Below are 14,235 nucleotides of genomic sequence, written 5' to 3'. Positions count from 1 at the left end.
AACTGCTATACCACAGTGATATATTGGTCTTTTTGAGACCACTCCGTCGGTTTGCGTTTTAATCTATGCATTTTTCTTCATGGCTTTAATCATTTATCAGTTTTATGAACATTTACTTAATCTTTAGCTAAGTTAATTCATAAGAGAATTGCAAATATGGTTGTATTAATGTTAAATAATATAATAGGCTTAATATTAAATTTATATTAATAATATTTTTGGGACAATACTGCAGCTGTACTTGCAGGGTCAACAAACAATTAGGAAGGAAATAATTAAAATTAAAAGCAAGAGTATCATGCAGATAACCTTGAGAGCCCCAGCAGCTCATCAAGACACACAGACATCAAGAATCAGGATATGAACCTAAACCATGGTTGCTAAAAGGAAAAAAGCTGCATAATTTACTCATGCTGCAATGCATGCTGGGTGCCAGTATAGTCTAAAACTCCCAACATGCATTGCAATATGAATAAATTACCACAGCTGTCGCTATTTTTTTTAGACAGTGTATATATCCCAGTTAATGAATCTTATATTAAGAAAAGAGTAACTAATAACATATCAATATATACAACAGAGGTACTTGCAATATTGATTGCTCTGCATTGGATATAAATATATAGGAAAACGATATAAATAGTGCAGTAATTTCATCACTTGAAAGTATAAGATCTGGAAGGTCATCATTTAGGAAGAATATTCTTAATAACATACTCTGTTTGACCTATTATATTAAAATTATGGGCAAGTTTTTACATTTCATTTGGGTTCCTGCTCACGTAGGCGTGGAAGGGAATGAGAAGGGGGACAATTTAGCCAGATAAGCTCTCACAATTAGTGAAGTAGATCTGGAAGTCCCACTGAGTCAAGCAGAAGCAAAACTCATAATAAGAATGTACGTACAATCAATATGGCAAGTATACTGGGATAACAGTGAAACAGGCAGACATCTATACAATATACATAAACAAGTCGGTGCTGGGAGGAGGGAGAACAGAAATCATTGGAAAGGAACTATTATAACCCGCATGAGAATAGGTGACACTGTCCACAACCATACTTTACATAAAATAGGATAACACCCAACTGGGCAATGTTTACATTGTAGTCAACAAGAAACAATAGTAGTAAATATAATAAAAAACTATATGATCTTATTCAATCAATTAAAAAGAGCAAACATCATGACTTAACATTGTCAGAATTTTTAGGGAATACATCTAGAAAGCTATGTAATGATATAATTAAGTATCAAATATACCCATTTGGAGAAAAGCATATAGAGATGATATAATCTAAGATTATGCTACGCCCCCTGTTTTGTCATATTTATTTATGTATTTTTTAAAAATGTATTTAATATTATTTTAAAAATGGGGCGACGTGGTGGCACAGTAGGTAGTGATGTGGCCTCACAGCAAGAAGGTCGCTGGTTCGAGCCTCGGCTGGGTCAGCTTTCGTTTCTGTGTGGAGTTTGCATGTTGTCCCCGTGTTCGTGTGGGTTTCTTCTGTGCATGCTTCGGTTTCCCCCACAGTCCAAAGACATGCGGTAGAGGTGAATTGGGTAGGCAGTGTATGATTGCAAATGAGTGTATGGATGTTTCCCAGAGATGGGTTGCAGCTGGAAAGGCATCCGCTACATAAAACATGTGCTGGATGAGTTGGGGGTTCATTTCACTGTGGCGACCCCAGATTAATAAAGGTCCTAAGCCGCAAAGAAAATGAATGAATGAATAATGCAAGCTTTTATTTTGTATGTCGGTAATTGACATTATTTTTGGACAGCACTAAATAATACACAATCTAATAATTGTTTTAATGTCTGAGAAAAGGCAAAACTCAGGATTCACTAAAAAAAAATAATATCAAATGATACATTACATTGTACACTATGAGACTTTTGCGTAACTTGTGTAACCGGTCTAAGAGACTTTTATAATAAATAGTGTATTTTATTTATTTATGATTATTTATGTACTATTTAATATTTCTTGTATATTGCAAACTATTTACTGCCGCTTTTTCGGTTAAAACAAGGACAGGAAAACCGTTTTGTGGAAGATTTTAAATAAAGTTTTGTGTCACCATCGCAGTGCATTGTGGGTAGGTCAGGAAGCGCCAGGAGTGGAGGACGCCATGTGCTTTTGCTAAAGCCGGACTGTCAGTCACTTGCTCACCGAGAGAGTGAGTCGTTTCTCGGTCACTGTCCGCCCGTCCAGTCGCCTTTTTTGACCGCTGAGTTCCGGTTCATGATGTACTGCAGCAGACACTGCGTCCGGCTTGCGCTGCGGGCCGCTGTCAACACTCACCGGTAAGAGACACAAACACTCCTGCGCTCAAGGACAGAGGCTTCACTCTCAAATATTTCAGAGAAACAGACAAACGCACTGATCTCAGAAGGATCTAAAAGGCAGAACTGTGCACTGTGATGTGTTTCGATAACCTGCAGCATCTTTACCCTGCATCACTTTTGATTCAGCCGTTTCTCAGCGCTAATATTAACAGTATAGTAAATCAACTTCTTTGACATTTATTGTAAATTATTAAACCTGATAGTAAAAGATTATTTGCTGCACCGGTGTAGGAGATCACGACTTGTTAATAAATTATGCAAATTTAATTGTTGGTTACATATAACCACTATGATTATAACAACATTTGAAATAACGGATTTCAATTTAAATTGTTTTAGTATTGATTATTACTGGGTTTACAAAAAAAGTGAACTTAAATTTGTGACATTGACCATGTGTACTAAAGGTCAGCAGTGGTTAAACTAACCAAGTTAGTTGCTAAGCATAGTTAGTATGGGCATTGTCCTCAAAACGTTATTATTACCAATATTTGCTTCAGGGTTTGTTGCAAACGACCCTAAACAATTCAATTTTCAGATTTTATGTGTGCAATTAAGGGAATAAATCACAATAAGACATTTTGAAGAAATTTAAAAACCTGTAACCATTGACATCCATAGGATGAAAAAAAGTAATACTATGGAAGTTAATGGTTATCCGTTTCCGACTTTCTTCTTAATATCTTCCTTTGTTTTCTGCAGAAGAAAGAAACTAAAACAGCTTTGGAACAAGTGTAGGGTGACTAAATGACAACAGAATTTTCTATTCCTTTAATGTAGATCTTCATGCACATTTTTACTACTGAAACAGTTTATTAGTCATAACTGTACCATTTTAATGCAGTTCATGCAAACTGTTTTGTTTAAGATAGTTCTATATTCAGACCTCTTAACTCTCGTTAATAATATAATTGCGAGAAAATATTATTTGCTAATTCTAAATAGTGAATATGTTAAAAGTAGGGCTGTCAATTGATGACAAAAAAATTAACTAATTAATCACACTTTTTTGTAATTAATCATGATTAATCGTGAAAAGCCATATTTATTACAGAAATAAAACATAGGCATGTAAGTGCCATTTGAATTTCAAAACAATCAATGCCAATAACAAACAAAAATGATTTCCATGTTGGATTCTTAGTGGATACAAAAAAAAATCCAAAATACAGCCATTGCAAATATGGAAAATTATAATAAAGTGTTGAATACAAACAATTGTACTCATTGTAAAGTTGTGTTGCGAGTTGAGAACATGACTTATAAAGTAAAAACAATTTTGCTTAGTTCTCCTTAACATTTAGCCAGTTACTAAGACAGTCCGGTCTATTGACATTATCGGGGGACAATGTGACCAAGGGGTGCATCAAAGGCACGTACCAAAAACTATAGACTTCTTACGAGGACTTTGGTCACACCATCTCTAAACAATTCATTCTAAACAGCTTTGAGGGATACGGATATTGCGAAGACTATAGAATACATATAGAATGCTTTAAAGAGACTTTAGACACCGTCAGCGTTAGCAGGGATTTGCTCTTGTTGCTAGAAAACGCGCACACACACACGGACAATGCGTGCAGTACAGCGCACACGGTGAGCGAGTCCCTTCATCAAATTTGCTTAAACTAAGCGTTCTAAAGTATGACTGTATTTTACAAGCAATGATTCTGACAGAGCTTTAAAAAAGTTGCGTGTAGGGGGGAAACTTGTCAAACTTAATGAAACATTTGAGGGCACATGGAATCAACTTTAAGGCAGAGGCTGTGCCATGCGTTAACACATTCCATTAAAACAGCACTCTTCCAGTAGTCCTTACTTCATGAGGCATGAACAATATGTTGCTGAATGAAAATGAACTGCATTTAAAGTTTAAAGATTGAAAAATTAAACACCCGAAATTTCATTAAACTCTAGAGAAAACGCTGGATAGCCTGGTGATGCAACATTAATTGTTTTATACTGAAACTTTCCTTCTAAAAGTGCTTCCTTGGTCTTATCCATATTTCTTTGCGCGTTAAACACACGTCGACCACAACAGGAAATAAAAAAACAGCAACTGCTTTAATTTTTTTTAACGTGTTGAATATTTCAAATAAATCACATGCGTTAATGCACTATTTTTGACAGCCCTAATTAGCAGCCAATGATTATTAAAGTACAACATTGTTTATAGTCAAATGTTGCTTTCAAGTCATATTTACCTGTGATTTTAGACAGAGTATTTAAAATACCACTAAACAATATAGGGAACATAGAACATCGCATGTTGTTGCTAAACGAATTTTGGAATATAAAAACAACTTTACCTCAATACTGTTTTGTAAGCATAGTTCAGCAACCAATCATTTTTCAGTACAATGTTTATTATATAAAAAAGTAAAAAGTGTATTATATATATATATATATATATATATATAACCAGTATTGAATTCATCAAATTTTATTGAAGTTCTTTGAACACGACTGTTTAAGTTGTCTATTTGATACATTCAAAACATTGTCATTACTTGACATTTTTTATGTTAATGTTAGTGTAAGTGGATGCAAACAGATTGAATGCAAGAATACAGTGTGACCTGCTGTAAAACCAAGCAAGATTCAAGAGAGAATAGCTATGCATTTTGAAAGTCTTAATTAAAGCAGAGTATGAGGGTGGATGTTGCCTGGTTTATATATTCTTTTATTGTGTGATTTCACAGACACAGTGTACAGAGGACAGCACTGTATGCCCAGCGAACACTCAAGACCAGCTCTGTCAGTGCGGTCGATGCCATCGCAACACCTCATCTAGATGGGACGCCCAAAGAATACTCGCCCAAAATCCAGCAGCTCGTCAATGACATCGCCAGCCTCACGCTCATAGAAGTGTCCGATCTCAACGAATTACTTAAGGTAAAGCATAAAGCCCTATTTGTTTGGGACTAATTTCCCAAATGGTGTTTGACTTTTGGGTGGTGCGCAAGTCCACATATTCAGGCTGTGTGGATTGCATATGATCGTGTCTAGTAACATCCTAACTTGTTTTGTGTTTAAACATTTTAAGAAGTTTTTGTTATAATTTAAATGAAAATATTGCTAATTAGGTTGCCAGCAAGTTACTGTTAAATTTAACTTTTTTACCTCTGTGACTAATACCAAGTAACACAATTTAAGTTTTAGATTGGTATAAAATCATCCCTATTTATTGTAATAATGTTGTATTAATGGTACAAGCTAATCAAAAATATTAACAAGGGTCTTGAATTAAATATGGCAATTCAATCTAACTTTACTTCGGGCTTTAGCACCTTGTACCAGAGAAAAGAATCAAACAAAAGTTGAATAAAAAATCTTCACTAAATAAAAAACGTTACTTTGTGACCTGCTAAATTGTCGTTGTAGCCATTTGCTGTATTTCTCAATTATGCATAAGATTATAAATGACTACAAAATAATTAATGTTTCTGTTGTTTTTGTCTCCCATCAGAAAACTCTGAACATTCAGGATGTTGGAATGATGTCTATGGGCTCAATGGCAGCAGTGCCAGTGGCACCTCCTGCTGAGGTAAAGCTTTATTTATCAAAATGCACTATTTCACTGTGTGCTTTTAGCCATTTAAAATGTACTACACTAAATACTCTCCTCAAAGAAATGGGGTTGTTCAATGGAGTCTTTGTCAAATGTTTGAGGTGTATGAAGAAAATCCATAGTTTATTAATTTGCTGTCTCACAAAATATGTAACATCATTAAGGTAACAACATCATTAAAACCAAAGAAACTCAAGAAATAACGCAAGTTAGACCCTCCTATACTAAAGAAGAGTTATTATTCAAGTGTAATTGGTGTCCAAAACTGAAGCAATTCTAATAATGTTTTTAGAAACCATAGTGACCAAAAATGAACATTTTTTCCCATATTTCAGTTAACATGGTATTCAGAGAAAGAAAACATTACTATTAAGTAGGAATGCACAATATATCGGAGGACATATCAATATCGGCCGATAAATGCTATTTTTAAGATTATCGTTATCGATCCGATGTCTAAATTAGGCCAATATTTTTAAGCGGATAAATTACATAATTGTTCAGACCTGCCTGCCACGCACGCGTGGGCGGAACATGTTCAGACTTATTTAGTGCACTGTAATGCACCTCTCCTCACATTGTTTATTACTTCAAAGTCCATCCTTTCTTCACATGGCAGTGCTGTGCCTTAATAGTTTAGTAAGTAACCATGTTCCTTATCATTGTAGATATGTTTGATTGAGTGTCGTTGTGTATTTTGCATCAAATCACCTCAGGAAAAAATATTAAATGTGTAAACCTTTCCTGCTCTGTCTCTTTGTTGTGTTAGAGATAGCAGGTGAGATTCACTTATTACTCCAGGGCCCAATAATATTAGTTTCGGGGTGAATTTCCTTCTCTTTTTGTTGCAGCCTGTGAATGAATGAGGAGACATGTAACTTGGCCCAATCATCACTGATAAACGGTTTCATTGCGAAACCCCCCCCCCCCCCCCTCTTTTCTGTCTCTCTCTCTCCGCTTCAACAACACACACACACACACACACACACACACCAAACCCCTTCACACGTGCTAAACAACAGGGCTGTTTTTAATCTAATATGGTTATTTGTTATTACGCGTTGCTTGCCATGTGTTGTTGATGTAAGATTGTATTCAGTTTGATCGTAATATTCATATTGAATAAAACCAGCGCGCATGAGAGCTGTCACCGCGCGCTCACACACACACACACACACACACACACACACACACACACCGATCTGACAAACTTCAAAATAGCAGCACGGGGGAGAGCCTATGGTGCGCCAGTCACTGAATCCAGCATAAACTCTCCGCACATTCTGTCTGTATATTATGCTCTGCGATTGTCATAAAGTCATCTGTGCTCAATGATCAGGTGTTAAATCATATCTGACTCCTAGGGCAAATCTGCTGCCGCAGTTGAGTGAAACTCATAGCGTTTTATCAAACTTTTCACCAATAATTTTCCCTGCGATTGACAGCAAGAACGAACATAGAAGCGTAGTCTGATTGACAAGCAGCAGCTCCATGTGTTCAAAAGAATCTAAAACACCAAATAGGATGAATATTACATGCATGTAGCTTTTCGTGGCTCTGATCTGTCAAAACACCTCTAAAAAAGGCTTTTTCGAACATGACATATTTGTACATATGTAGATCACTGTAACACGTTTTATTCAAGAACATTTGAGCTGGTTTCAGTCCTTAACTCTTCCATTTTCATTTTATTTAAAATATATTTAACTTGCTTGTTGATTAAATCCCATTTTGTTTTTTAACCTATTATTTTTATGCAACAGTCAAGTTGCATGTTAATTTGCTATGAGAAAAATGAAATAATTTTTTGCATGCTGATTTGTGTGAAATCGTCTTTTTTGCTTTGAATATAGACTATTCAGTTTATAAGAGCAGTTTAATCTTTTATGAAGTTTGCTGTATAAATATTTAACATTTTGAAATATTTATAATTATCGGCCCATATATCGGCTATCGGCCTCCAAATCTGAAGAATTATTGGTTATCGGTATTAGCCAAAAAATCCATATCGGTGCACCCTTACTATTAAGTTATCATATGGATTAGCACCATTCACAACGGAAGAAGATAAATCAGAAACATTTCAGTTGAGCAGTGTTAAGTTCACTGTGTTTGTTTGACTGCATTTTATTTAGTGTCAAGTCAGCAGACTAATAAATGAGATCTTGTCTTAATGTAATTTTAACACGGTGACAGCTTCAGCATATTTGGTTATGTTAGAATGAGCCATCATTCAAAACTGAAAATGGTTGGCTTTTGTGTAAACTTACATTAACAAAACTAGTTGCTTTTCTAAATTTAAGAAAACTTACAAGGTATACGTTTCGCTTTTCTCAGATTCCTTGAACTTTTGTAGCATTTAACAAAAATTTAATTAAATTTTTTGTTATTGTATTATTTAAGCTACTTTTTAAATTACTTCGATTTTATTAATGTATTTTGTTTTCTACTATGTTTATCATGTTGTTTATTGTGTTTTGTTTGCGATGTTAAAGGTAGGCTGTTTTTTATTGCTACTTTTTTCCTTTCCCACTTTTCAACTGACAATCATATGTAGTCACCTGGCTGAACATTGTAACCCATATAGAAGTCTGATATATGGTACTCAATGCAAATTATATATGACACAAGTTAATGTTTGAATTTCACCTAAAATGTAATATGCAAAATATTGTAAATGCACCATTGACACCATTTAAATTACAAATAGATAAATTTATGTTCAAGTTTATTTGAAATTTTATAAATGGGTCAAAATATGGCCATATATCAGATTTAGCATGGCAATATAGGTTTTGTAAAAAAATTTTTTTGCTCTGTACTCAACTTGTCCCTCCTGAATTTTGTGGGGTTTGTGTCACCTAACATTACAGATTTTTGCAGTGATGTTTCACAAAAGGTTCAGAAATATTTGTACTATTTTTTCACTTTTGTAAAAATTTTAAAAATGTTAGAATTAAATAATACAGATTATTTACAAGGAGTTTGTCAATTTAAAAAAAATATCGCAAGCTACTCTAAATTTTGCTTTAATAAATTTAGCATATGCACAAATGCAAAATTCTGGAGGGATTGTTTAAGATAAATTATGCAATTTAGTCTTTAGTTAGTGAAAGTGAGTTAATTTGAAAGTTGGCTTAGAATAGGAACCCTGTTATTTGAATAGGAACCCTGTTGTTTGGTTCCTTTCGATTATAACTGAGATGTGTTTTTTCTCAGCTCACAGAAGGACTGGTACGTGATGAATTACATAAATCATCATGTTCTGATATTTGTAATGCTAATAGTGGTAACTAATAATAATAATAGTATTAATATTTCAAAAACAACAAATTTCTAGTAGATCAATACAAAAGGTAATATTTTACTATAATGTTGTATTATTAAATGTTAGTTAATGCATAAAAAAAAAATTAATCGGGAAAATTAACTAAATCTCATCCTTAGGCAGAGGAGGAGGTGGCACCTGCAAAGAAAGAGAAAACCCATTTTACAATAAAACTGACAGAATTCAAGGCGGCTGATAAAGTGAAGTTGATTAAAGAAGTGAAGAACTGCATGGAAGGCATAAATCTTGTACAGGTAAGGGGGTTTTGTTTGAGCTTACAGGTGAATGATCTGAATGATGTTTATTAAATGTAACTGTTGCTGTAAGAGAAAATTTTAAATTTCAATTTCCAATTTTTCCACATAAGGGCATGATGATATGTCAAGTGTCACAATGTCTGGTAGGCTTTAGGATTTGGGAAATAAAACCTCAGATGAGCAACAACATATAGACCAACTTTAGTCAGGCACTTCTAATCAAATACCTGCACTGATGATCAGCAAAGGTTTGATCATCTGGAGCTTCAGGTGTGTGTGTGTGTGTGTGTGTGTGTGTGTGTGTGTGTGTGTGTGTGTGTGTGTGTGTGTGTGTGTGTGTGTGTGTGTGTGTGTGTGTGTGTGTGTGTGTGTGTGTGTGTATGTATGTGTGTGTGTGTGTGTGTGTGTGTGTGTGTGTGTGTGTGTGTGTGTGTGTGAACACAATGTAACAAGACAATAATGCATAACAGAACAGCTGAAGAAAGCACAAGGTGTTAAATTTAGGGTGTTCAATAGTCCAGAGCTCATCCTGACTGAACTGCTATGCCGAGTGCTGTGCAGAAAATCCCAAAATTCCTCCTGAATTATCTGAGAGACTGAGAGCTCATTCAGAACATGATAGAAGTATTTATTGCAAAAGGTGGATCTGCAGGTATTGGCACCATAGACTGTTCTCAGTTTATTACCCATGACTTTACTATATTGGCTTTTTGTTGAATAAATAATGACAGGCTGTGAAATGTCATGTGATATTGTTCATCTGAGGGTTTATCTTATAAATGTTAAGACCTGCTATAGACTACTATTTTACTATGTCCTCATAAAAAAATCAGCATGAAAATCAATTGGGTCATCAAATATTTTCACATGATTGTATCAGTTTGATGCTGTCTGACAAGTGTGTTCCCCATTTTTGTTAAAGATATTTTGCAGAATGTTGGTATTGATAGCCATTGACATCCAAAGAAGGAAAAATACTAGAGTTTCCGCTATTTTAATAGTCTTTGAAAGATCTTCACTTGTGTTAATCATAAAGGTTTTTAGGTAAATCTCTTAACTTTGACTTCCTACGTATATTTTCTTGTCTGAAAGGGTTAATTTCATTCATTATAGCAACGCTGTGTAGTTTTTCCAGTAGCCTTTTCAGGGTTAACTGCTACCAGAGCAGCCTTCTTTCACCTAAATTCATATTTGTACCCCACCCATCAATTTATTTAATGGGATACGTCTCATATTTTGGTATTGCAAATGGCTAACTAGAAGATGAAACGATCTAATTTATGTCTAAAAAAACAAAAAGTGGTTTGTCAGAAAAACATGAGAGGAACCAATGTTCAGTCTCAGAATAAATACATAAAAAGAAATTGCAAAATGATGAAGTACAATAAGTAACACTCTCCTTAATAAACGTTGCATCAAATTCAACAGAGAGAGCCTGTTTCTTACTGTTGTTATAGACTTTAATTATAGTTATAGACTAAAAATTAACAGAATTGTATTAGTATTCAAACAATTACTATTTTTTGTTTTGAATGTGTTATCACCAATGATTAGGGCCAAACAGAATCTGGACTTTTTTTGCTGTTTCTGCAGATTAATGTGGAATGATTGTGGAATACATTTTAACTCTAATTTAATGTTTGTAATGCAAATCCAATTTGATTCTCTTATTTGGTAAATAAAAAAGTATTTTTTTATAATATATCTACTAAACGATGATATATATATATATATATATATATATATATATATATATATATATATATATATATATATTAAGGGTGGAGCCGAACCCGAATACGGTATTCGGAAAGGCACAAATAGCGTGTTTTCACGAATACTTATTTCGAACAAATGCTTGAAAAATTATTTGTATTCGGGAGCAAGAAAAACACTATATCAAAAAGCAGCGTTTCCTCATGAGACCACAGTGCATGCCCGAGTGAGTGAGTGAGTGAGTGAGTGAGTGAGTGAGAGAGAGAGCAAGAGCAAGAGAGACGCTCAGTCGGAGGGCGGGGCGGAGGTGTCTGGCACAATCTTCTCCACAGATACAGACAGAGAAGGCTCAGCTGAGCGAAAAAAATTCTTATCTGCATCACTATTCTTGTTAATTAGATTTTTGTACCTTAATTGGGTTGCAGATGCAGTTTATAAACTTGTAGCAGAGTTTGATCGGGATCGGGAAGTTTGCAACCGGGTGCTCTGTTTACGCAACGTTAGCTCTGTTAGCGCGGTAATTTAGACAATAGACTGTTGACAGAGTAACGTTAACGTTCGTTTATAAAGTTTAAAATGATGCTTGTGCTGTTGTGTCGAATAGTATGCACTTATGGGAGTTATATGGTACGTCTACATTACTGTCTTTTGCAGACAGCAAGATATATGCTATAGGCTAATTAACCTTAGCATAGCTTCCCGTCACTTTTTATTAACTTGAAACTCCTCAAATACATTTGGGCACCCAAATAGAAAAAGAGTGAGACTGCTTCTGAGCCATTTCTTGGTCCTCCACCAGTCAAAAAAAAAAAAAAAAAAAACATGTTCTTTGTGGAAGAATTTTACAGTCAGTGGTGCTGCAGATAAAACAAACTGATACTGTAACGTTATAATGTGTGCAAAAGTGAAATCAGCAGAGATATTAAACATCTGTCAACATCTCCTATGCATAATCATTTATTTCTTTTCGGCTAAGTCCCTTTATCAATCTGGGGTTGCCACAGTGGAATGAACCACCAATTTATCCAGCATATGTTTTACGCAGTGGCTGCCCTTCCAGCTGCTACCCAGCACTGAGAAACATCCATACACTCTCTTTCACACACACACAATAGGGACAATTTAGCTTACCCAATTCACCTATATTGCATGTGTTTGGACTGTGGGGGAAACCGGAGCACCCGGAGGAAACCCACGCCAACATGGGGAGAACCCAGTCATGGCTTGAACCAGCAACCTTCTTGCTGTGAGGCGACAGTGGTACTCACTGTGCCACTGCGCAACCTTCTATGTGATGTATTATCACATGCACTAAAAGCATCCTCTCCTGATACTGTCTGTGAACACCCCACAAGCATCAATCCCCTCATCAGCACAGCTATGTTCTGCTAAATCCTCCACAAGCACCAAACCATCAACACAGCCACATTCTGCCCCAGCAAGTCAGTTTTAAACATAAAAAAAAAAAAAAAAAAACCAAACAAACTTTGTGTCTGTTTTGTGGCAGGCAGATGACAATAGCAGGGCTGTATATTTTAGTATTATATATAATACTTTTGTTCTGCCAGATCTCCCGGGCAGGGTTTTATTTAGATTTATTTAGTCAATATTAGTTTTTGGAATTCTGTCCATTGGAAAGAAGTTCTTTCAGAAGAAGAACAGTTTTTTGAAGTATTATTTGTTTTTATTCTGTCTATTCAGTGTCCTTCAACAAGAACGGTGGTGGTGGGGTTGATAATATTCACAATGGTATTTTATTAGTTGTTGGTTTAACCATGGATGAGGTAATGGCTTCTATGTTATTTTCTTTTCAATGACATTTCTTGTCACATGTTCAAAAACAACAACCAATATTGCATGTCTATAATTTATATAATGGGTATAATTAAACAATACTTTCACTATAATGTAAATTAGAAGTGTTAAAGAAAAAAATATATATTTTTGCGCCATTTTGAATTTTACTCGAATACAAATACAAATACTTTTCCCCCCTCAACAAATTCAAATACCGGCTGCTCCGCACATCCCTAATATATATATATATATATATATATATATATATATATATATATATATATATATATATATATATATATATATATATATGTACAATATATTGTGGGGTTTCTGCTTAGCATCAAATAAAGCAAATTTTTCTTTTTAGCTTATAAAAAAATAAATATAATGTAGTAGTTAAACATATAAAAAGAAAAGAAAAATGAAAAATTTAGTTTATGTAAAATAATTAATATTTAATCATGCTTTTTTCACTGTCCATTATCATAATATATTGAATATCAGTGTGTCTCCATTACTTTACAGTCTTATCTACTTGTGACCGTGTCCAATGTACAGACTATTAGGACATTTTGTAACACGGGTTACTTTACCTGGTTGGTGAACATGGTTACCAAATGAGGTTATGTACATTTGCTGGTTCCATGAGCTTAGTTAACAAATGCTGGTAGCAGACATTTTTACACATCCACATGGGGAACCATGAGCAAATGTTGCACGGTGGTGTTCTAATATTTTTTTTTTATCCCAATTACAGGCCAAGAAGCTTGTGGAATCTCTACCTCAGGAGATCCGGACAAATATTTCTAAAGACGAGGCGGAAAAACTGAAATCAGCACTTGAAGCAGCAGGAGGCACTGTGGTGCTGGAGTGAATATCTGCGTTACTACACGTGTTACCTGTCAGTCATCGTTTTGTTGTTTTTTTACAAAAATAATTAAAAGAATTCTAAGATAACAATTAACGCCTTTAAAATGACCACTTGGTCAATAAGAGATTGTGTGGATGGTGAAGTCAGAATGAACTGTCAAGCTCTGATCTTGCAAACAGCTGCCATCGATGACTTTTGTCCTTTAGCTACACATGTGTTATGGGCTAAATAGACGGTGATGGTCTGTGTCTCTGAAGCTTGGTCTTTATGAAATCCACCCTGAAAATAGGATGTGTTGCTTACTGCTGGTGGTTAAATAAACTTGTTATACTGTAA

General features: G+C 34.8%; 1 protein-coding gene across 2 annotated transcripts; it reads left to right on the top strand.

Annotated features, from left to right (window-relative positions):
* The first annotated feature begins 2,113 nt into the window (after positions 1–2,113).
* mrpl12 (mitochondrial ribosomal protein L12) lies at positions 2,114–14,235 on the top strand. Of its 2 annotated transcripts, XM_087242668.1 has the most exons (6): positions 2,130–2,314; positions 5,059–5,251; positions 5,826–5,903; positions 9,147–9,161; positions 9,375–9,509; positions 13,786–14,235. In XM_087242668.1, the coding sequence occupies exons 1-6, from the start codon at positions 2,253–2,255 to the stop codon at positions 13,900–13,902; spliced, it is 600 nt and encodes a 199-aa protein (XP_087098794.1). In that variant the 5' UTR covers positions 2,130–2,252; the 3' UTR covers positions 13,903–14,235.

The sequence above is a fragment of the Danio rerio genome, chromosome 3, assembly GCF_052040795.2.
Source record: "Danio rerio strain M-AB ecotype USA chromosome 3, GRCz13ab, whole genome shotgun sequence".
In the NCBI taxonomy this organism is placed as follows: Eukaryota; Metazoa; Chordata; class Actinopteri; order Cypriniformes; family Danionidae; genus Danio; species Danio rerio.
Note: the sequence above shows the minus strand (reverse complement) of the source record. Positions and strands in the feature narration are given on the sequence as shown.